The sequence below is a fragment of the Somniosus microcephalus genome, unplaced genomic scaffold, assembly GCF_052327205.1.
Source record: "Somniosus microcephalus isolate GS21.2 unplaced genomic scaffold, FLI_Smic_1.0 unresolved_chr4, whole genome shotgun sequence".
Lineage (NCBI taxonomy): Eukaryota > Metazoa > Chordata > Chondrichthyes > Squaliformes > Somniosidae > Somniosus > Somniosus microcephalus.
In genome coordinates this window covers 47,037,453-47,062,110 of record NW_028225182.1, presented here as the reverse complement: position 1 = coordinate 47,062,110, position 24,658 = coordinate 47,037,453, and the positions used below count along the sequence as shown (strand labels likewise).

Here is a 24,658-nt window from a genome sequence, read left to right as displayed (position 1 = left end):
GGATGCTTTGTCATGAGGAGTATGTGCTAGTCTAGGTATAGATAAGCTTCAAAGTTTCCACGACGCACTCTGCCACCCTGGGGTTACCAGAATGAACCACTTCATTAAGTCCCACAATCTACCCTACTCTATTGAGGAGGTCCGGACAATGACCAGAACTTACAATCAATGCACAATTGGGGCAATTTTGCGCTACGAGTCCATGTTTGTGCTGAATGCAAACCCCGCTTCTATAAGCCGTCCGAGCCAGCTCATCTTTTTAAAGCAACTCGACCACTTGAGCGTTTGAGTCCGATTTTAAAGGTCCCCTTCCATCGAGCGACCGTAATGTCTATTTTCTTAATATTATAGACGAGTACTCTCGGTTCCCTTTTGTTATCCCCTGTCCGGATGTGACTAGTGCTGTTGTAATTAAATGCCTCTGCCAACTGTTTTCCTTGTTTGGCATGCCTAACTATATACATAGTGATAGGGGTTCTTCCTTTATGAGCGAAGAATTGCGACAGTTTTTGCTATCGAAAGGGTAGAGGCGCGTAGAGCTACCAGCTACCAGCAACGAGTAGAACTACCAGCTATAACCCTCGTGGTAATGGGCAGGTCGAGAAAGAAAATGCGACAGTGTGGAAGGCTATCGTACTGTCTCTGAAGTTGCGAGGCCTGCCGACCTCTCGCTGGCAGGATGTCCTGCCAGACATGCTGCATTCCATAAGGTCTCTTTTGTGTACAGCGACGAATGCCACCCCTCATGAAAGGATGTTTAGTTTTCCAAGAAAAGCTACTAGGAGTAATGTTACCCACATGGTTGATGACCACGGGCCCTGTGTTGTTGCGCAGACATGTGAGAGGCCACAAGACTGATCCACTGGTGGAGGAAGTACAACTCCTCCATGCTAATCCCCAGTATGCGTATATTCAATATATCCGGATGGGCGAGAGGATACGGTCTCTATTAAAGATCTTGCACCTGCTGGAGCTCGAAAAGAGTTCGACTCTGAGAGTAGAGTTTTCAATCGTGGTATTGGACCTTCAGAGACACAAACCCTCAGTGTGGAAAATACTGATGATTCTGGGAATTCGAATGAACCGGAGTTAGTACTCTGGGAGGAGCCTCAGCAAGAGTTATGTCATTCCCAGAGGATTATCAGACCTCCTGACAGACTGAATCTATAGCAGGGGGTGAATGTGATGAAATAACTCTGTGTTCTGGCATTTGTATTGTTGTTGTTGTTGTTGTACTTGTTAATGTCTGGTCTGTTCCACCGGTGTAACTACTAATGCTCCTCCCTAGCCCCGCCCCTCTCCTGGAATGTTCTCCCAAGGGCTGGGTCGGTGATGACTGTGTTAACTTGATGCCATGTTCTTACTTAATAAAAGCCTTTAGTTTTAAGCTTTAACCTCATGGATTCAGGCAGTTATTTGGCACATCAGGCTCCCTCAGTATTGCCCCTCCAACAGTGCAGCGCTCCCTCAGTACTGCCCCTCCGACAGTGCAGCGCTCCCTCAGTACTGCCCCTCCGACAGTGCAGGGCTCCCTCAGTACTGCCCCTCCGACAGTGCAGGGCTCCCTCAGTACTGCCCCTCCAACAGTGCGGCACTCCCTCAGTGCCACCCCTCTGACAGTGCAGCATTCCCTTAGTACTGCCCCTCCGACAGTGCAGTGCTCTCTCAGTACTGCCCTTCCGACAATGCGGCGCTCCCTCAGTACTGCCCTTCTGACAGTGCGGCACTCCCTCAGTACTGCCCCTCCGACAGTGCGGCGCTCCCTCAGTACTGCCCCTCCGACAGTGCGGCGCTCCCTCAGCACTGCCCCTCCGACAGTGCAGGGCTCCCTCAGTACTGCCCCTCTGACAGTGTGGCGCTCCCTCAGTACCGCCCCTCCGACAGTACAGGGCTCCCTCAGTAACACCCCTCTGACAGTGCAGCATTCCCTCAGCACTGCGCCTCCGACAGTGCAGCGCTCCCTCAGTACTGCCCCTCCGACAGTGTGGCGCTCCCTCAGTACTGCCCCTCCGACAGTGTGGCGCTCCCTCAGTACTGCCCCTCCGACAGTGCAGCGCTCCCTCAGTACTGCCCCTCTGACATTGCGGCGCTCCCTCAGTATTGCCCCTCTGACATTGCGGCGCTCCCTCAGTACTGCCCCTCCGACAGTGTGGTGCTCCCTCAGTACTGTCCCTCTGACAGTGTGGTGCTCCCTCTGTACCCCCCTCCGACAGTGCGGCACTCCCTCAGTACTGCCCCTCACACAGTGCAGCGTTCCCTCAGTACTGCCCCTCAGGCAGTGCGGCGTTCCCTCAGTACTGCCCCTCCGACAGTGCAGGGCTCCTTCAGTACTGCACAGGAGTGTCGGCCTAGAGTTTTGTGCTCAGGTCTATGGAGTGGGGCTTGAACCCACGACCTTCTGGCTCAGAAGTGAGAGTGCGACCCAAGGAGGACTCATTTGCAGTGTTTGGGAAAAAAGCTGGGATGTGGGACTAAATTGGACAATTGTTTTAAAAAGCCGGCATAGGTGTGAGGGGCCAAAGATTGTATGATTCTAATGTCCATTCGAAGGGCTCTGACAATGCAGCACTCCATCAACACTGCACTGGAAAAATGCAGCAATTAACCTCTGATTGACCACAGATTAGATTACAGGGCTCAAGTGATGCAATGGAGCTCAGAGGCAGGATGATGTTTAATTGCGACGTTGGCCTGTCCCTTTAAGGTCTACAGCTCGGGCACTCCCCAATGGGGGAAATGATCCCCCTGGATCCTGAGGTCAGTCAGAGTTGAATTGCCTTTTGGCGAGGGAATGGTTGTAGGTTGGCAGGCAGTTTCTAAGATTCCGAATGAGGGTTAAAACCCTCTACCTGCCAAAAATGCAAAATGAAAAAAATGCAAGGAATATCTTAAAACCACGTAGAGCGGTTCAAATGCCTTATTGCAGTCCAGTTTCCAATCCGTAAGTCCACATCATGGAAAGACCATGTGTTGTGTTTTTTTTAATGCGTTTGATATTCTGAAGTGGGACATCTGGAGTCCGTCAGGTCCTCTCGAAACTGTTATGTTAAAAGCCAGCTCCACCAAGCACTGACGGGTTGCTGTTGTTGTTTTTTTTTTGGCCGATCCTGCCTGTTTTTCTGGCAAACTCAAGGAACGTTTTTTGGAGGAGGAGCTGGTTGAGGAGAGAAAGCGTTTCCCGTGGGAAAGGGAGGTTCTTCGACACTCTAACAGTGCAGGATATGCTGATTTTTGAAATAATTCAATCTCGGGTTGGGCGGGTGGTGTGCGTGTGGGGAGGAGGGGGGGGTTGTCGCTGGCAAGGCCGCCGGCATTTATTGCCCATCGCTAGCTAACCTGACTGAATGGCTTGACAGGCCTCTTCAGAGGGGCAGTTAAGAGTCGGTGTGGGGGCTGGAGTCACATACAGGCCAGACCGGGTGTGGACAGCAGGCGTTCTTCCCTAAAGGACATTAGTGAACCGGCTGGGTTTGTTCGACAATCCGACAGTTTCATGGTCACTCTTAATTGTTTATTTCCGCCTTATTAGAAAATAACTGAAGTTAAAACTCTCAAACTGTCACGGTGGGATTTTCGGACTCAGGTTCTCCAGGGTCATTAGTCCAGGCCTCTGGGTGTACGAGTCCAGTAACAACAATGCTACGGCACAGAAACATTTGGCCCAGCAAGTCTACTCGGGGCTCTCCCCCCATTTCCATCTAGTCTGAACTCGATCCTCCGAAACTTTAATATCCCTCTTTATCAAGCAAAGAATTCCCGTCCACATTACAAGAGTGACTGCACTTCAAAAGTACAGCACTTTGGGACATTCCGAGGTTGTGAAAGGTGCTATATAAATGCAATTAATTAATTAATACTTTCTTTCTTTCATTCCCTCTTTCTTTCTTTCCCTCTTTCTTTCTTTCCCTCTTTCTCTTTCTTTCCCTCTTTCTTTCCCTCTTTCTTTCTTTCCCTCTTTCTTTCCCTCTTTCTTTCCCTCTTTCCCTCTTTCTTTCTTTCCCTCTTTCTTTCTTTCCCTCTTTCTTTCCCTCTTTCTTTCTTTCCCTCTTTCTTTCTTTCCCTCTTTCTTTCTTTCCCTATAATAGGGTAATAATAGTGGGGGATTTCAACTTCCCCAATATAAATTGGGATAGTCAGAGTGTGAAAGGCTTAGAGGGTGCGGAATTCTTAAAGTGCATCCAGGAGAGCTTTTTGAGCCAACATGTAGAAAGTCCTACAAGAGAGGGGGCGGTACTGGACCTAATTCTAGGGAATGTAGCTGGGCAAGTGGTGGAAGTGTCAGTAGGAGAGCATTTTGGCGACAGTGACCATAATTCGGTGAGATTTAAGGTGGTCATGGAAAAAGACAAAGACGGCCCGGAAATAAGGGTTCTAAATTGGGGGAAGGCCGATTTTAATATGATAAGGCAGGATCTGGCCAAAGTGGACTGGGAGCAGCTACTTATAGGAAAATCCACATCAAAACAGTGGGAGACTTTCAGAAGGGAAATAGAGAGAGTACAACGCCAACATGTTCCTGTAAAAGTCAAGGGTGGGACCAACAAGCAAAGGGAACCTTGGATGACAAGGGATATACAAAAATGCATTAGGAAAAAAAGGGGGGCTTTTGGCAGTTACAAAAGACTAAGGACGGAGGAAGCCCTAGAGGAGTATAAAAAGTGCAGGGGCATACTTAAAAAAGAAATTAGGAGGGCAAGGAGGGGCCATGAAATAACACTGGAGAGCAAAATAAAGGAAAATCCTAAGATGTTTTATAAGTATATTAAGGGCAGGAGGATAACCAGGGAAAGGGTAGGGCCCGTTAGGGACCAAAGTGGCAATCTGTGTGTAGAGCCAGATGATGTAGGCGGGGTTTTAAATGAATTTTTTGCATCTGTGTTCACTATGGAGAAAGACGATGTAGACATAGAAATCGGGCAAGGGGACTGTGACATACTTGAACATATTAGCATCAAGAGGGAGGAGGTACTAGCGGTTTTAGCAGGCCAAAAAGTGGATAAATCCCCAGGCCCGGACGAGATGTATCCCAGGCTGTTGTGTGAGGCAAAGGAGGAGATTGCAGGGGCTCTGACACAAATTTTCAGAACCTCTCTGGCCACAGGGGATGTACCAGAGGACTGGAGAACAGCTAAAGTAGTACCATTATTCAAGAAGGGTAGCAGGGATAAACCAGGGAATTACAGGCCAGTGAGCCTAACATCTGTGGTAGGGAAATTATTGGAAAAAATTCTGAGGGACAAAATTAGTCTCCACTTGGAGAGGCAAGGTAATCGGGGATAGTCAGCATGGCTTTGTCAAGGGTAAATCATGTCTGACCAATCTGATTGAATTTTTCGAGGGGGTGACTAGGTGTGTGGATGAGGGAAATGCTGTGGATGTGGTTTACATGGACTTCAGTAAAGCTTTTGACAAAGTCCCGCATAGGAGACTGGTCAAGAAGGTAAGAGCCCATGGGATCCAGGGTGCCTTGGAGCGTTGGATCCTAAACTGGCTGAGTGGCAGAAGGCAGAGGGTGATGGTCGAAGGTTGTTTCTGTGACTGGAAGCCTGTGTCCAGTGGGGTACCTCAGAGATCGGTGCTGGGTCCCTTGCTGTTTGTGATATACATAAATGATTTGGATGAGAATGTAAAAGGTATGATCAGTAAGTTCTCAGATGACACGAAAATTGGTGGGGTGGTAAATTGCGAGGAGGAAAGCCTCAGGCTACAGGACGATATAAACGGGTTGGTCAGATGGGCGGAAAAGTGGCAAATGGAATTTAACCCTGAAAAGTGCGAGGTGATGCATTTTGGACGGACAAATAAGGCAAGGGAATACACAATGAGTGGTAGGACCCTAGGAAGTACAGAGGGTCAGAGGGACCTTGGTGTACATGTACATAGATCGCTGAAGGCAGCGGAACAGGTAGATAAGGTGGTTAAAAAGGCATATGGGATACTTGCCTTCATTAGCCGAGGCATAGAATATAAGAGCAGGGAGGTTATGATGGAGCTGTACAAAACGCTGGTGAGGCCACAGCTGGAGTACTGTGTGCAGTTCTGGTCGCCTCACTATAGGAAGGATGTGATTGCGTTGGAGAGGGTGCAGAGAAGATTCACCAGGATGTTACCTGGGATGGAGCGCCTCAGCTATGAAGAAAGGCTAAACAGGCTGGGGTTGTTTTCCTTGGAGCAAAGAAGGCTGAGGGGGGACCTGATTGAGGTGTACAAAATGATGAGGGGCATAGATAGGGTAGATAAAGAGGAACTTTTCCCCTTAGTAGGGGGGTCAATAACAAGGGGGCATAGATTCAGGGTAAGGGGCAGGAGATTTAGAGGGGACTTGAGGAGGAACTTTTTCACCCAGAGGGTGGTTGGAATCTGGAACTCACTGCCTGAAAGGGTGGTAGAGGCAGGAACCCTCACAACATTCAAGAAGCATTTGGATGAGCACTTGAAATGCCATTGCATACAAGGCTATGGACCAAATGCTGGAAAATGGGATTAGACTGGACAGGGATTGATGGACGGCGCAGACACGATGGGCCGAAGGGCCTCTATCTGTGCTGTAAAACTCTATGACTCTATGACTTTCTTTCTTTCCCTCTTTCTCTCTTTCTTTCTTTCTTTCTGTCTTTCCCTCTTTCTCTTTCATTCCCTCTTTTTCTTTCCCTCTTTCTTTCCCTCTTTCTTTCTTTCCCTCTTTCTTTCTTCCTCTCTTTCTTTCTCTCTTTCTTTCCCTCTTTCTTTCTTCCTCTCTTTCTTCCTCTCTTTCTTCCTCTCTTTCTTCCTCTCTTTCTTTCCCATTTATTTCCTCTCCTCCTTCCTTCCTTCCTTCCCTGTCTACATGCTCAAATGGATCGTAAAAGATCCCACGGCATTATTTAGCGTTTTGCATGTGTCTTGGCCAACATTGCTAAACCAATAGAACCAAGCTGGATTAACTGGTCGCTTGGTTATTTATTCTTTGTGGGACCTTGCTCTCCTCAGTCGCCAATTCTTCCGGATTGCCCTGGGTTCTCCAGGAATTAAAGATTCATCTCCCAGACCTGGGGGAAAAATCATAGGGGCATAAAATGAATCGGACAGGAGACAGTCAAGACAGTTGAGAATCATCCAATCAGGTAACAGAAAGTCTGTTTGCGTTCCAATTGGCACGAGACGGCGAGGATGGATGTGTTGACTGACCAATGGTAGGAAGGTGGGCGGGGGTGGGGGGGGGAGGTAAGATGATTGGTCGCAGGAGGTCATGTGATGAAACCTCCTGGAATACATCCAATCAGAGTTGCGAACCTTTCTGTGCGCAAATTGACTGCCGCATTTGATATAAGGACATAAGAAATAGGAGCAGGAGTCGGCCATTCGGCCCCTCGAGCCTCCTCCGCCATTCAATAAGATCATGGCTGATCTTCTGCCTCATCTCTACTTTCCCACCCGATCCCCATATCCCTTGATTCCCTTAATATCCAAAATCTATCGATCTCTGTTTTGAATATACTCAAGGACTGAGCCACCACAGCCCTCTGGGGTAGAGAATTCCAAAGATTCACCACCAAATGCGAGGAGCATTTGTAATAAGGTGGATGAATTGGCTGCGCAAATAGAGGTAAACGAATATGATTTGGTTGGGATTACGGAAACGTGGCTCAAGGATGGCCAAGACTGGGAACTCAACATCAAGGGGTATTCGATATTCAGGAAAGATAGGCAAAAAGGAAAGGGAGGTGGGGTAGCATTACTGGTTAAAGAAGGGATTAATACAATTGTAATGAAGGATATTAGCTCTGATGATGTGGAATCTGTACGGGTAGAATTGAGAAATACTAAGGGGATAAAAACATTAGTGGGAGTGGTATATAGACCTCCAAACAGTAAGGCGGAGGTTGGGGATGGCATTAAAAGGGAAATTAAAGAAGCGTGCAATAAGGGCACAGCAGTCATCATGGGTGACTTTAATCTACATATAGATTGGGCTAACCAAATTAGTAACAATACTGTGTAAGAGGAATTCCTGGAGTGTTTACGGGATGATTTCCTGGACCAATATGTCGAGGAACCAACCAGAGATCAGGCAATCTTAGACTGGGTATTATGTAACGAGAAAGGATTAATTAGCAATCTTGTTGTACGAGGCCCCTTGGGTCGGAGTGATCATAATATGATCGAATTCTTCATCTTAATGGAGAATGAAGTATTTGACTCAGAGACTAGGGTCCTCAATTTAAATAAAGGAAACTACGATGGTCTGAGGAGCGAGTTGGGTAGGATTGATTGGGGAATGGCACTCAAAGGGTTGACGGTGAATAGGCAATGGCAAACATTAAAGACCGAATGGATGAGCTGCAGAATTTGTTCATCCCAGTTTGGCATAAAAATAAAACAAAAAAGGTGACTCAACCGTGGCTAACAAGGGAAATTAAGGATAGCATAAGATCCAAGGAGAGGACATATAAATTGGCCAGAAAAAGCAATAATCCTGAGGATTGGGAGCAGTTTAGGATTCAACAAAGGAGGACAAAGGGATTAATTAAGAAAGGGAAAATAGAATATGAGAGTAAGCTAGTAGGGATAAAAACTGACTGTAAAAGCTTTTATAGATATGTGAAGAGAAAAAGATTGGTGAAGTCAAGCGTAGGTCCCTTGCAGTCAGAATCAGGGGAATTTATAATGGGAAACAAAGAAATGGCAGACCAACTAAATTCATACTTTGGTTCTAACCTCCCAGAGATGCCGGGGAACATAGGGTCTGATGAAAGGGTGGAACTGAAAGAAATCAGTATTTGTAGGGAAATGGTGTTAGGAAAATTGATGGGACTGAAGGCTGATAAATCCCCAGGGCCTGATAATCTACATCCTAGGGTACTTAAGGAAGTGGCCCTGGAAATAATAGATGCATTGCTGGTCATCTTCCAGAACTCGATAGACTCTGGAACAGTACCCATGGATTGGAGGGTAGCTAATGTTACCCCACTATTCAAAAAAGGTGGTAGAGAAAAAGCGGGGAATTATAGACCGGTAAGCCTGACATCGGTAGTGGGGAAAATGCTAGAGTCTATTATAAAAGATGTAATAGCAGAGCACTTGGAAAGCAGTGACAGGATCGGACAAAGTCAGCATGGATTTACAAAAGGTAAATCATGCTTGACTAATCTACTGGAATTTTTTGAGGATGTAACTGGTAAAATAGATAAGGGAGAACCAGTGGATGTGGTGTATTTGGACTTTCAGAAGGCTTTCGATAAGGTCCCACATAAGAGATTAGCGTGCAAAACTAAGGCACATGGGATTGGGGGCAAGGTATTGACTTGGATAGAGAACTGGTTGGTGGACAGAAAGCAAAGAGTTGGAATAAACGGGTCGTTTTCCGAATGGCAGGCAGTGATTAGTCGGGTACCGCAAGGATCGGTCCTAGGACCCCAGCTGTTCACAATATATATTAATGATCTGGATGAGGGAATTGGATGTAATATCTCCAAATTTGCAGACGACACAAAGCTGGGTGGGAGGGTAAGCTGTGAGGAGGATGTCGTGAAACTCCAGTACGATTTGGACAGGTTGGGTGATTGGGCAGAAACATGGCAGATGCACTATAATGTGGATAAATGTGAGGTTATCCACTTTGGTGGCAAAAACAGGAAGGCAGATTATTATTGGAATGGCAATAGATTGGGAGAAGGGGAAGTGCAACGAGACCTGGGTGTTCTTGTGCACCAGTCGCTGAAGGTAAGCATGCAGGTGCAGCAGGCGGTTAAGAAGGCAAATGGTATGTTGGCCTTCGTAGCGAGAGGGTTCGAGTACAGGAACAAGGATGTCTTGCTGCAGTTGTACAGGGCCTTGGTGAGACCACACCTTGAGTATTGTGTGCAGTTTTGGTCGCCTTACCTGAGGAAGGATGTTCTTGCCATGGAGGGAGTGCAGCGAAGATTCACCAGGCTGATACCTGGGATGGCAGAAATGACGTATGAGGAGAGATTGGGTCGATTGGGCTTATACTCGCTGGAGTTTAGAAGAATGAGAGGGGATCTCATTGAAACTTATAAAATTCTAACAGGACTAGACAGACTAGATGCAGGAAGGATGTTCCCGATGGCAGGGGAGTCCAGAACCAGGAGTCACAGTCTAAGGATAAGGGGTAGGCCATTTAGGACAGAGATGAGGAGGAATTTCTTCACCCAGAGAGTGGTGAACCTGTGGAATTCTCTACCACAGAAGGTAGTTGAGGCCAATTCATTAAATATATTCAAGAAGGAGTTGGATATATTTCTTAAGGCTAAAGGGATCAAGGGATATGGGGAGAAGGCAGGGACAGTGTACTGAGTTTGGATGGTCAGCCATGATCTCATTGAATGGCGGAGCAGGCTCGAGGGGCCGAATGGCCTACTCCTGCTCCTATCTTCTATGTTTCTATGTTTCTATCACTTTTATTCTTCTAAGCTCTAGAGAATATAGGCCCAATCTACTCAATCTTTGCCTACATAACAGTAGCGACATTTCAAAAAACAATTCATTGGCTGTGAAGCCCTGCGGGATGTCCTGAGGTTGTGAATGGCGCTATACAAATGCCAGTCCATCTGTTTTTCTTAATCACTCTATTTTCAATTACTTCCCCCCAGCAAAAGAGATTTTCTTCTCCACTCATCCAGTTTCTCCCCCTCACGACTTCCCGCCTAATTCCTCTCTTGATGTAATTCCATGGACGCTGGCGGCCCGGCTGGGCCACTCGTCACACGTGAGCCTCGAGACTATTTAACTGTGTGAGGCATCACAGCCAAGCCTGACCCTGCCCTGGCTCCAAAAAGCCCACATGCATTTCTATTAGTGGTCGCTGGGCTTGCGATGGAGAGGTGGGACTGGCAGAGACGGTCGTGAAGATGGGTCTCTGTGGTTGAGTTCAACAGAAAGGGTGCTCAGCTGTGGAGCCAAGGCTCAGAGTGTGTGGTATCTGCAGCGTTGGGGGAGTGGGGGGTTGGGGGGATACGTAGGAGCAAAGATAATATAACTCAAGAATTAGTGGTGAGCTGAGGCCAAACGTAGCTTTCACAAGCCTGTAGACTGTAAGAAAGACTTGCATCTCTCCAGCGCCTTTCACGACCACCGGACGCCCCTATGTGCTTTACAGCCTTTTGAACTGTGGTCACTGTTGTAATGTAGGAAATGCGTCCGCCAATTCGCACTCAGCAAGCTCCCACAGACAGCAGTGTGGTAATGACCAGATCACCTGTTTTTTAGTGATGTTGATTGAGGGATAAATATTGTCCAGGACACCGGGGAGAACTCCCCTGCTCTTCTTCGAAATAGTGGCCGTGGGATCTTTTACACCCACCTGAGAGAGCAGACGGAGGCCTCGGTTTAACTTCTCATCTGAAAGACGGCACCTCCGACAGCGTGGCACTCCCTCAGCACTGCCCCTCTGACAGTGCGGCGCTCCCTCAGTACTGCCCCTCCAACAGTGCAGCACTCATTCAGTACTGCCACTCCGACAGTGCGGCGCTCCCTCAGTACAGCCCCTCCAAGAGTGTGGCGCTCCCTCAGTACTGCCCCTCCGACAGTGCGGCGCTCCCTCAGTACTACCCCTCCGACAGTGCGGCGCTCCCTCAGTACTACCCCTCCAACAGTGCAGCACTCCCTCAGTACTGCCCCTCCGACAGTGTGCTGCTCCCTCAGTACTCTCCCTCCGACAGTGCGGCGCTCCCTCAGTACTGCCCCTCCGACAGTGCGGCGCTCCCTCAGTACAGCCCCTCCAAGAGTGTGGCGCTCCCTCAGTACTGCCCCTCCGACAGTGCGGCGCTCCCTCAGTACAGCGCCTCCAAGAGTGCGGCGCTCCCTCAGTACTGCCCCTCCGACAGTGCGGCGCTCCCTCAGTACTGCCCCTCCGACAGTGCGGCGCTCCCTCAGTACTGCCCCTCCGACAGTGCGGCGCTCCCTCAGTACTGCCCCTCCGACAGTGCGGCGCTCCCTCAGTACTGCCCCCCCTCAGTACTGCCCCTCCGACAGTGCGGCGCTCCCTCAGTACTGCCCCTCCGACAGTGCGGCGCTCCCTCAGTACTGCCCCTCCGACAGTGCGGCGCTCCCTCAGTACTGCCCCTCCGACAGTGCAACTCTCCAACAGTACTGCACTGGGAGTATCAGACTAGATTTTTTCTGCTCGAATCTCTGGAGTGGGACTTGAACCCACAACCTTCTGACTCAGATGCGAGGTTGCTACCAATTGAGCCACTGGCTATAGGAGAGAGGTTGAGGATCACTGCAGATTTGAGATCCTTGGTAAGAGTGATTTTGAGCTGGGGAAAGTACATTGAGTCTTGATTTCAACGCAATGAGGAGGTAAATCGTGTCGATTGGTATATTTGCACTTTTGCAGGGTCAAGAGAAAACTATTGAGAGGAACAATAACATAGGGCCACCACCTCCAAGTTCCCCTCCAAGCCACACACCATCCTGACTTGGAAATATATCGGCCGTTCCTTCATCGTCGCTGGGTCAAAATCTGCAGCGGTTCAAGAAAGCGGCTCACCACCACCTTCTCAAGGGTGACTAGGGATGGGCAATAAATGCCGGCCTTGCCAGCGACGCCCACATCCTGTGAATGAGTAACAAAAAGAATCGGATCTTAGGAACAGGAGGAGGCCATTCAGCCCCTCGAACCTGCCAAGCCAATCAATTGGATCATGGCTAATCGGCACCTCAACTCCACTTACCCACCTTTGCTCCATGCCCCTTGATGTCCGTCGATGTAATAGATAGAGGAGAAAGGTGGAGGTCGTGTTAGAGATGGGTTGCCCCTCAGATTCCCCCGCCTTCTCTTCCGTCATGTGTGAGAGGTGTCGCAAGAGCCTCCCAGATATGGGAGCGCTGTTCCAAGTCTAGAAAGGACTTGGCTACATGCTGGTCGAGGAAATCTTTATCCTATTGCGTCCAAGGGGGGGGGGTCGCAACTCTGGTCGGACATATTCCTTGGAGGAAACATAGAAACATAGAAGATAGGAGCAGGAGTAGGCCATTCGGCCCCTCGAGCCTGCTCCGCCATTTAATGAGATCATGGCTGATCATCCAAACTCAGTACCCTGTCCCTGCCTTCTCCCCATATCCCTTGATCCCTTTAGCCTTAAGAAATATATCTAACTCCTTCTTGAATATATTTAATGAATTGGCCTCAACTGCCTTGTGTGGTAGAGAATTCCACAGGTTCACCACTCTCTGGGTGAAGAAATTCCTCCTCATCTCAGTCCTAAATGGCTTACCCCTTATCCTTAGACTGTGACCCCTGGTTCTGGACTCCCCGACCATCAGGAACATCCTTCCTGCATCTAGTCTGTCTAGTCCCGTTAGAATTTTATAAGTTTCAATGAGATCCCCTCTCATTCTTCCCCACGCCAGCGGATTCATCACATGACCTCCCACCTCCAACTGCCCCGCCCCCACCCTCCCGCCATTGGTCGTCCACCTGTGTCCCGCCTTCCCACGGCCAATTGGGTGAGCGAAAACTCTCTGTTACCCAATTCAATGATTTTTGACTCTCGGCAAAATAGCCTTTATCCCCCCGCCATCTTGATAACTACTAAGCAAAGTGTTCAAGGAAAATGAAATGAAAAGCCCACACTAACGACCCGAGGATTTTTCTCCCGGGATTTGCTCAGAGCAGTGTCCGGGAGATTAATCTTGGAATTCCTGGAGGGTCCAGCACAATCCTGGAGGGCTGGCATCCGTAACATACGTCTTCAGTGGTGAGAAGACAGTGTCCCGAGGAATGACAGAATCATAGAAAGTTGCTGCACGGAAGGAGGCCCTTCGGCCCATCGTGTCCGTGCCGGCCGACAAAGAGCTATCCAGCCTAATCCCACTTTCCAGCACTTGGTCCGTAGCCCTGCAGGTTACGGCACTTCAAGCACACATCCAAGTACTTTTTAATGTGATGAGAGTTTCTGCCTCTACCACCCTTTCAGGCAGTGAGTTCCAGACCCCCACCACCCTCTGGGTGAACAAAGTTTCTCCTCAAATCCCCTCTCAACCTCCGACCAATTACTTTAAATCTGTGCCCCCTGGTTATCGACCTCTCTGCTAAGGGAAATAGGTCCTTCCTATCCACTCTATCCAGGCCCCTCATAATTTTATACACCTCAATAAGGTCTCCCCTCAGCCTCCTCTGTTCCAAAGAAAACAACCCCAGCCTCTCCAATCGTTCCTCATAGCTAAAATTCTCCAGTCCTGGCAACATCCTCATAAATCTCCTCTGCACCCTCTCTGGTGCAATCACATCCTTCCTGTAGTGTGGTGACCAGAACTGCACGCAGTACTCTAGCTGAGGCCTAACTAGTGTTTTACACAGTTCAAGCACAACCCCCCTGCTCTTGTATTCCGTGCCTCGGCTAATAAAGGCAAGCATTCCGCATGTCTTCTTAACCACCTTATCTACCTGGCCTGCTACCTTCAGGGATCTGTGAACATGCACTCCAAGCTCCCTCTGATCATTCTATTCTGATTTATAGCAATCATTCTTTTACCATCAAAATCCCAGCCACAAATGCTAAACCACAAATATAAAACACTGGTTTGGCCCCAGCTGGAGGATTGTGTCCAATTCTGGGCACCGCACTTTAGGGAGGATGTGAAGGCTTTGGAGAGGGTGCAGAAGCGATTTACAAGAATGGTTCCAGGGATGAGGGATTAGTTACGTGATTGGAGAAGCTGGGGCTGTTCTCCTTGGAGCAGGGAAGGCTAAGAGGAGATTTGGTAGAGGTGTTCGAAATCGTGAAGGGTTGAGACAGAGTAAATAAAGAGAAACTGTTTCCCATGGCTGGAAGGCACAGACTTAAGGTGATTGGCAAAAGAACCACAGGCGACAGGAGGAAAAACTTTATTGCGCAGCGAGTGGTTAGGATTTGGAATGCGCTGCCTGATAGGGCGGTGGAGGCAGATTCAATAGCAGCCTTCAAAAGGGAATTGGAGAAATACTTGAAGGAGAAAAAATTGCAGGGATATGGGGAAAGAGCGGGGGAGTGGGACTGACTGGATTCCTCTTCGAAAGAGCCGGCGCAGACTCGATGGGCCGAATGGCCTCCTTCTGTGCTGTGCTATTCTAGGATTCCAATATCTAAGGTTACAAACCATTGGCGGAGTGAGTCAGTGAGGCTGTAACATAAGCGAGGAGTGCAGATGACAAAATAAACCACAGGAGCAAAGTGCCAGTACTCTCCGGAAGGCTGAGATTATTATTCTAGCCTATTAGCCAGTCCTATGATTTCACTCAAACAAACGCAATCCTAGGGAGAGTCGAACATCGAGCTCAAGTTACATTAAGTCTAAGAGGCTGTAACTCGAGTGATCAGAATATTGCCGATTCAAGGGGGGGCAGAGTGGAGAAAAAGCATTTTGGCTGGCGATCAAGCAGGGAAATTTTGCCTGATTTCCCCTGCTCCGTCTTTCTGGCATTTTGGGGAGGCGGGTTTGTCCATTTGTAAATACAACAACGAGCAACAACAAAAACGTGCACTTGCATAGCACCTTTAATGTCGTAAAGTGCTCTGGCTGCCTGCCTCTCTTCCGCGGTGTTGTCTGTGCCCAGGTGGCCTTGGAGAGGGGCCATCAGGTGTCTTGGGGCACGCTATTGAGGCCTTCCCACAACCGGTGGTCTTGTAGACACTAATAATAATAATCAGAGACATGGACCATGTACAGCAGGCACCTCAAAGCACTGGAGAGGTACCACCGACGCTGCCTCCGCAAGATCCTGCAAATCCACTGGCAGGATAGGCGCACCAACGTCAGTGTTCTCGCTCAGGCCAACATCCCCAGTGTGGTGTATGTAACCTGTTCCACCTTAAGAGAACTTAAGCCTGTTCCACCTTAAGCGATGTACTACTTTCTCTGGCTGCTGTATACGTAATACCGGTGGTGACCACCGGTATATAAGCACTGTGTAGTAATATTGTATTTTAGTATAGTCCTGGCCTCCAACCAGTAAAGACCTGTTGAACTTTAATCTTGTAGTCTGTGTTAGTAATTACAACTAGAACACACAGACTTAACACCCAGCATCGAAGCTTTGACCATGCTCGAACAGCTCCGATGGACGGGTCACATCGTCCGCATGCCCGATACGAGACTCCCAAAACAAGCGCTCTACTCGGAGCTCCAACACGGCAAGAGAGCCCCAGGTGGGCAGAGGAAATGCTTCAAGGACACCCTCAAAGCCTCCTTGGAAAAAATGCAACATTCCCCACCGACACCTGGGAATCCCTGGCCCAAGACCGCACAAAGTGGAGGAGAAGCATCAGGGAAGGCGCCGAACGCCTCGAGTCTCTTCACCGGGAGCAAGCGGAAGCCTAGCGCAGGCAGCGCAAGGAGCGCACGTCAACCCAAGCACCCCACCCACCCGCCCCTTCAATCACCGTCTGCCCCACCTGTGACAGAGACTGTAGGTCCCGCATTGGACTCATCAGTCACCTGAGAACTCATTTTTAATGTGGAAGCAAGTCATCCTCGGTTCCGAGGGACGGCCTAAGAAGAAGAAGAAGAAGAAGAAGATACACTAATAATAATATTGTAATATAATTGGTCAGGTTACTTTTGGTCCTGTGGCTTATTTTAAGCGTCTTTTTTTTTATTGGACCACTCGATCATTTATTAGAATAGTGGTGGTCTTAAAGGGGCACTTGTTGAACTGATTCGTCTTCGTGCTCGCTGAGCTACATTGGCTCCTAGTTCCGGCATCACCTCGATTCCAAAATTCTCATCCTTGTTTTCAAAAGCCTTCCATGGCCTTGCCCCCTCCCTGTATCTCTGTAACCTAGTAAAACGCTCCAAGGCGCTTCACAGGAGAACGTTATCAAACAAAATTTTGACACCGAGCCACATTAAGGAGAAATTAGGGCAAATGGTCAAAAGCTGTGTCAATGAGGTTGGTTTTAAGGAGCGTCTTAAAGGAGGAGAGAGGGGCGGAGAGGTTTAGGGAGGGAATTCCAGAGCTTAGGGCCCAGGCAGGTGAAGGCACGGCCGCCAATGGTGGAGCGATTAAAATCGGGGGTGCTCAAGAGGACAGGACTGGAAGAGACAGATTATCTCGGAGGGTTGTAGGGCTGAAGGCGGTTACAGAGATAAAATCTGCCAGTTTCAGCCATTTGGGATATGCCTTATATCATCCCCTGTTTAGTGTGGACTTGATAATTATTGGCAAACCCGACTTACAATATAAAAGGAAATCTGTAATTCAATCAGTGCAATTTTATCGTGAGCACAAATGGAATGGAGAATGGAGAAGAATATTGTACTAGCGCAGTACAGGGCATCCTGAGAGTTTGGGGTCGTAGCTGAAGTACACTATTCAGGCAGCAGTGAGGGCGCTTTATTCTAACCCGTGCTGTACCTGCCCTGGGAGTGTTTGGTGGGGCAGTGCAGAGGGAACTTTACTCTGTATCTAACCCATGCTGTACCTGCCCTGGGAGTGTTTGATGGGACAGTGTAGAGGGAGCTTTACTCTATCTCTAACCCGTGCTGTACCTGCCCTGGGACTGTTTGATGGGACAGTGTAGAGGGAGCTTTACTCTGTCTCCAACCCGTGCTGTACCTGCCCTGGGAGTGTTTGATGGGACAGTGTAGAGGGAGCTTTACTCTGTATCTAACCCGTGCTGTACCTGCCCTGGGAGTGTTTGATGGGACAGTGTAGAGGGAGCTTTACTCTGTATCTGACCCGTGCTGTACCTGCCCTGGGAGTGTTTGATGGGACAGTGTAGAGGGAGCTTTACTCTGTATCTAAACCGTGCTGTACCTACCCTGGGAGTGTTTGATGGGGCAGTGTAGAGGGAACTTTACTCTGTATCTAACCCATGCTGTACCTGCCCTGGGAGTGTTTGATGGGACAGTGTAGAGGGAGCTTTACTCTGTATCTAACCCGTGCTGTAAGGGGTCGTTTTAGCGAGCTTATGGTGTGCTAAATCGGTTTTGATTTTCGCACTACTCGTGAGCGGTTTCGAAGCGCTCCCCCCTCACGGTTCTAGACACTGGGCTTATTGCCAGACAACCTTTGTGTGTTGGCCCAACTCGTGACTCGGAAGACAAATGGTCAGATGAGACAGATTGAGTTTAAATCAAAACGATCTTTATTTTTGAAAGAGAATGTACACAGAGAAAAATGGCAAGAATAAATGCAGACGAAAAATAACGTTTCTCACAGAGGACTAAATTATACACTGAGAAAAATAACTTTAAAGCATATAAACAGTTCTAAAATAGCGATAAGCTAAAAGTGGGGGTGAGGGAAGCGCACGGACACATCGAGGGATAAATCACACTCCTGACTTACAAATACCCTTAACGTTACAAACCCTCCCGTTACTGAATATACCTCAATTATGTCAGTTAGGTAGAGTTGGGCCTTTATGCTCACCAGAATTTCAAAACCCTTCTGGACCTTGGTACTTCTTGTTACGTCTGGAATTTCCGATCTTCCTTATGGGACCGGCTCCTGGACCCTGTTACTTGGTGTCGTCCGGGACCTCCGACCTTCCTTATGGGACCGGCTCCTGGACTCGCTCTCCTGTACAAACTTTGGAAGTCCTCCGAAATCCTCGAGCCGTTTTCTGTTCCGCACAGTCCTCGAACTCCTGATGGTAACTGGACTTGGACTTCCCGGTGTGAACCGTCTCCGGAGGAGTCTTCCTTACTCTGGTCGAATCTTAGACTGACTTGCTGACGATTTACCTGAACGGTTATACTCTTTTCTGGCCCTAATCTTGGCGCCAAATCAACCGTTTTCCTTTGTTAAGGTTGCTTTAACAAAAGCAAGCACATTAATTTTAACTGCTCGCAAATCGAACTAATGGGAATCCGATTAGTGTCCCTTCGTTTGTGTGTGCTCAGCAGTTTCTGAGATCGGTTACTGCTTTGCCATAATGGGAATCCGTTTAGTGTCCCTCCGTTTGTGTGTGCTCAGCGGTTTCTGAGATCGGTTACCGCTTTGCCATAATGGGAATCCGTTTAGTGTCCCTCCGTTTGTGTGCTCAGCGGTTTCTGAGATCGGTTACCGCTCTGCCAGCGATTAGCGCACCTCCAGGTGCTAATAGTTTTGTTTACTGCTGTAACCACATTACAATATCAAAAACAGTAAGGTTCTGGATTCTTCTAATCGATGATGACTCAGACTGCTGTTAGGTACTGTGTGTGTGTCCTTTTGAACTGGGCCATGAGAACTGCCAACTCCATTCTGTGTTCTCACAATGTGGCCACTTCAGGGGCCCTACCCGTATACTGTATTTCATGGATTTTTGCGAATCCTACAGTGCTGTACCTGCCCTGGGAGTGTTTGATGGGACAGTGTAGAGGGAGCTTTACTCTGTCTCTAATCCGTGCTGTACCTGCCCTGGGAGTGTTTGATGGGACAGTGTAGAGGGAGCTTTACTCTGTATCTAACCCGTGCTGTACCTGCCCTGGGAGTGTTTGATGGGACAGTTTAGAGGGAGCTTTATTCTGTATCTAACCCGTGCTGTACCTGCCCTGGGAGTGTTTGATGGGACAGTGTAGAGGGAGCTTTACTCTGTATCTAACCCGTGCTGTACCTGCCCTGGGAGTGTTTGATGGGACAGTGTAGAGGGAGCTTTACTCTGTACAGTATCTAACCCGTGCTGTACCTGCCCTGGGAGTGTTTGATGGCACAGTGTAGAGGGAGCTTTACTCTGTATCTAACCCGTGCTGTACCTGCCCTGGGAGTGTTTGATGGGACAGTGTAGAGGGAGCTTTACTCTGTATCTGACCCGTGCTGTACCTGCCCTGGGAGTGTTTGATGGGACAGTGTAGAGGGAGCTTTACTCTGTATCTGACCCGTGCTGTACCTGCCCTGGGAGTGTTTGATGGGATAGTGCAGAGGGAGCTTTACTCTGTATCTAACCCATGCTGTACCTGCCCTGGGAGTCTTTGATGGGACAGTGTAGAGGGAGCTTTACTCTGTATCTGACCCGTGCTGTACCTGCCCTGGGAGTGTTTGATGGGATAGTGCAGAGGGAGCTTTACTCTGTATCTAACCTATGCTGTACCTGCCCTGGGAGTCTTTGATGGGACAGTGTAGAGGGAACTTTACTCTGTATCTAACCTGTGCTGTACCTGCCCTGGGAGTGTTTGATGGGACAGTGTAGAGGGAGCTTTACTCTGTATCTGACCCGTGCTGTACCTGCCCTGGGAGTGTTTGATGGGATAGTGCAGAGGGAGCTTTACTCTGTATCTAACCTATGCTGTACCTGCCCTGGGAGTCTTTGATGGGACAATGTAGAGGGAGCTTTACTCGGTATCTAACCTGTGCTGTACCTGCCCTGGGAGTGTTTGATGGGACAGTGTAGAGGGAGCTTTACTCTGTATCTAACCTATGCTGTATCTGCCCTGGGAGTGTTTGATGGGACAGTGTAGAGGGAGCTTTACTCTGTATCTAACCCGTGCTGTACCTGCCCTGGGAGTGTTTGATGGGGACAGTGTAGAGGGAGCTTTACTTCAAATCAAAATCAAATCAAATCAACTTTTATTGTCATTGTTAGTGCACAAGTGCAGTACAACGAAATGTAGGCTTGCGGCTCCCGAGAGTGTACATTTGGATTAAGACATTTAAACATTCAACATACATTTGGCTTGTCGTATATTAACATAAATATGACCATAATAAAGTGCATTGGCAGATGTGCAGGCTTTAGAGTTTGTATCTAACCTATGCTGTACCTGCCCTGGGAGTGTTTGATGGGACAGTGTAGAGGGAGCTTTACTCTGTATCTAACCGGTGCTGTACCTGCCCGGGGAATGTTCCATTCCCTACACTGGTATCCCCAAACGTTTAATTTCCCTGCAATGTGATCTGTCTGGCTGATGAAAATTAAAGCTGCCCTTTTCCCATTCTATTTAAACCATTTCCACCCCTCCACCTTCTGCCTTGAGCTGTCTGTCCATCAGCAATACAGCCTGCCTATTTGCAATGCAGTGTGCACAGCAATGCAGCCTGCCCTTTAAACAATGCAGCCGGCACAGCAATGCAGCCTGCCCTTTAAGCAATGCAGCCGGCACAGCAATGCAGCCTGCCCTTTAAGCAATGCAGCCGGCACAACAATGCAGCCGGCACAGCAATGCAGCCTGCCCTTTAAGCAATGCAGCCTGCACAGCAATGCAACCTGCCCTTTCAGCAATGCAGCCTGCCCTTTAAGCAATGTAGCCTGCACAACAATGCAAGCTGCCCTTTCAGCAATGCAGTCTGCCCTTGAAGCAATACATGCCCTTTAAGCAACGCAGCGCCGCGAAAGAAAGAGAGAGCGAAAAAAAAGTTCGCAAGCCTGGGGCCCCGCGTGACGTCAGGAGGAGGGGCTGGAGGAAATTGTGCGTGCGGCGGCTCCCACGTGACGCAAGGCGCGGACCCCGCCCCCCTTTCCCCTTCCGCCAGTCGGACGGCGATTGGCTGGAGGGGTGAAGCCAGACGGGGTGCGATTGGCCTGGGAGCGCGGCGGCTTAGCGCAGGGTGGTTGGTTGGCGCGGGGGAGCGGGCTCTGATTGGCTGGGGATGGGGTGGAGGAAGCCTGGCCAAGGGTGTGATTGGCCTGGGAGCGCGGCGGCTTAGCGCAGGGTGGTTGGTGCGCGGGCCGAGCGGGCTCTGATTGGCTGGGGTGGATGAAGCCAAACCGGGATGTGATTGGCCAGGCGGGGGAGCGGGCTCTGATTGGCTGGGGATGAGGCGGAGGAAGCCAGGCCGGGGTGTGATTGGCCAGAGTGCGCGGCGGCTTAGCGCAGGGTGGTTGGTTGGCGCGAGGGAGCGGGCTCTGATTGGCTGGGGGAGGGGGGGTGAAGCCAGGCCGGGGTGTGATTGGCCAGGAGGGGGGAGCGGGGCGACTGTCAATCAGCGGGATTGGCTCAGTCTGTGGGCTCGAGGGCCGGGGATACATTGTAGCGCGCCGGGCTTCCGCTCGCTCCCTTCATCAAAGGCGCCGCCCTGAGTTGGAGCGAAGTAGCAGCTTCATGTTCCCCTTCCAACACTCCTAAAATCTTCACTTACAACCTCTGCCTCTGTCTCCCACAGCAGCAAAGAATCACCTTGAAGGTGGGGGGCAACGACCATGGGGGACAAGTCTGGCACGAGGTGGGTGCATTTTAAGCCTAAATGCTTTTTTTGTGTTATTGCAATCTGTATTTTTAAAAAAATGTTTTCAAATTTTCTATATGTGTGTGTTTTTGTTTCTTACACCCACCCCCCAATCTCTCACACCAGGGCCAGGCAAGTCGGCCTACCCCTTTATTTAAAGGGAGACTGCCCGCTCTCTTATTTGTGGCTTGATTGCAATCCCTTCCTTTTAAATTTAATGTTTAATTGAATGTTCTTGCTCCTGGTATCGGTTGTATATTGTCCTCATACCAACCACCCCCCTAAGCAAAAAGAAAGACTTGCATTTCTACAGCGCCTTTCACGACCATCGGACGTCCCCCCAAGGCGCTTTACGGCAATGACGTACTTATTAACATAGAAACATAGAAGATAGGAGTAGGCCATTTGGCCCCTCAAGCCTGCGCTGCCATTCAATGTGATCATGGCTGATCATCCAAATTCAGTACCCTGTCCCTGCTTTCTCTCCATATCCCTTGATCCCTTTAGCCTTAAGAAATATATCCAACTCCTTCTTGAATATATTTAATGAATTGGCCTCCACCGCCTTCTGTGGTAGAGAATTCCACAGGTTCACCACTCTCTCTGGGTGAAGAAATTCCTCCTCATCTCTGTCCTAAATGGCTTACCCCTTATCCTTAGACTGTAACCCCTGGTTCTGGACTCCCCCCACCATCGGGAACATCCTTCCTGCATCCAGTCTGTCTAGTCCTGTTAGAATTTTATAAGTTTCAATGAGATCCCCTCTCATTCTTCTAAACTCCAGCGAGTATAAGCCCAATCGACCCAATCTCTCCTCATACGTCATTCCTGCCATCCCAGGTATCCGTCTGGTGAATCTTCGCTGCACTCCCTCCATGGCAAAAACATCCATCCTCAGATAAGGCGACCAAAACTGCACACAATACTCAAGGTGTGGTCTCACCAAGGCTCTGTACAACTGCAGCAAGACATCCTTTTTCTTGTACTCGAACCCCCCCCAAGCAAAAAGAAAGACTTGCATTTCTATAGCGCCTTTCACGACCATTGGACGTCCCCCCCCCCCCCCAAGGCGCTTTACGGCCAGTGAAGTACTTATTTCGAAATGTTGTAATGTGGAAAACGCAGCCGCCAGTTTGCACACAGCAAGCTCCCGCCAACAGCAATGTGACAATGGCCAGATCGTCTGTTTTAGTGATGTTGATTGAGGGATAACTATTGGCCCCAGGACACAGGGGAGAACTCCCCTGCTTTTCTTCGAAATAGTGCCTGCGGAATCTTTTACGTCCACTTGAAAGCTGCCGGGGCTTCGGGTTTAACTCCTCATCCGAAAGACGGCCCCTCCGACAGTGCGGCGCTCCCTCAGCGCCGCCCCTCCGACAGTGCGGCGCTCCCTCAGCGCCGCCCCTCCGACAGTGCGGCGCTCCCTCAGTACAGGCACTGGGAGTGTCAGCCTAGATTTTTGCGTTCAAGCCTCTAGGCTGGGACTTGAACCCACAACCTTCTGACTCAGAGGCAAGGCTGCTACCCACGGAGCCACAGCTGACACTGCAAGACCATTCTATTTTTTGTGGAGCACGCCCTCCATTATCATGGGTGTCGGGTGAGATCAGCAGGTTTTGGTAGTGTGCTACACTGGTGTTTAATTTTCCTTGTCTCTCCCCTTCTGCCAACAAAGGCACTGCTGGCCCTGCAGTACCACCCCTATCCTGAGCCTTGATGTGCTCTTTGACTGTGGCAGGTGTCGCGCCGTCTGATTCGATTGCCCACTCTCCTGCGGCTTTTTTTGTTGTTGTTGCCAAATGGTGACCAGTGAGTGGAGAAAGCTGGTTGCTGTATCTGTGCTTTCACTTCCCCTCGCCCAGGGGGCACTGGCGATCAGCTCGATCCAGGAATGAGCCTGGGATGCTCGGCCTCTGTAGGCCTCGTGTCAGCTGTGGCTCAGTGGGCGGCACCCTCGCCTCTGAGTCAGAAGGTTGTGGGTTCAAGTCCCCACTCCAGAGACTCGAGCATAAAAATTCAGGCCGACACTACCAGTGCAGTACTGAGGAAGCGCAGCACTGTCGGAGGTGCCGTCTTTTGGATGAGACGTTAAACCGAGGCCCCGTCTGCTCTCTCGGGTGGACATAAAAGATCCCAAGGCCACTATTTTGAAGAAGAGGAGGGGCAGTTCTCCCCGGCGTCCTGGTCAATAGTTATCCCTCGACCAACGTCACTAAAACAGATGATCTGGTCATTATCGCATTGCTGTTTGTGGGAGCTTGCTGTGCGCAAATTGGCTGCTGCCTTTCCTACATGACAACAGTGGCTACACTTCGAAAAGTACTTCAATGGCTGTAAAGCGCTTTGGGGGCGTCCGGTGGTCATGAAAGACGCGATATAAATGCAAGTCTTTTTGCCTGAGCCTTGATGTGCTATTTGACTCTGGCGGGCGTCGCGCCCCTGTCTGGTTTGATTGACCCGCGGCCTTTCTATTGTGGTTGATCCACCGGGGAGTGGAAGAACCTGTCTGTTGTATCTGTGCTTCCACTTCCCCTCGCCCAGGGGGCACTCGAGATCAGCTAGATCTGTACAGGCCCAGCATTG

At 49.5% G+C, this 24,658-nt stretch overlaps 1 protein-coding gene across 3 annotated transcripts in view; it reads left to right on the top strand.

Moving 5' to 3' along the window:
• LOC147091019 (arrestin red cell) overlaps positions 1 to 24,658 on the top strand; it is a 301,496-nt gene that overhangs the window by 12,414 nt on the left and 264,424 nt on the right. Inside the window, exon 2 of one of the 3 annotated variants that reach the window (XM_085977455.1) lies at positions 22,016 to 22,072. In XM_085977455.1, coding sequence (XP_085833581.1) covers positions 22,050 to 22,072 — 23 coding nt within the window. In that variant the 5' untranslated portion in view covers positions 22,016 to 22,049. Of the gene's footprint in view, positions 1 to 21,842; positions 22,073 to 24,658 lie in introns of those variants that run through there. The other 2 variants (XM_085977454.1, XM_085977453.1) reach the window with 2 other exon arrangements.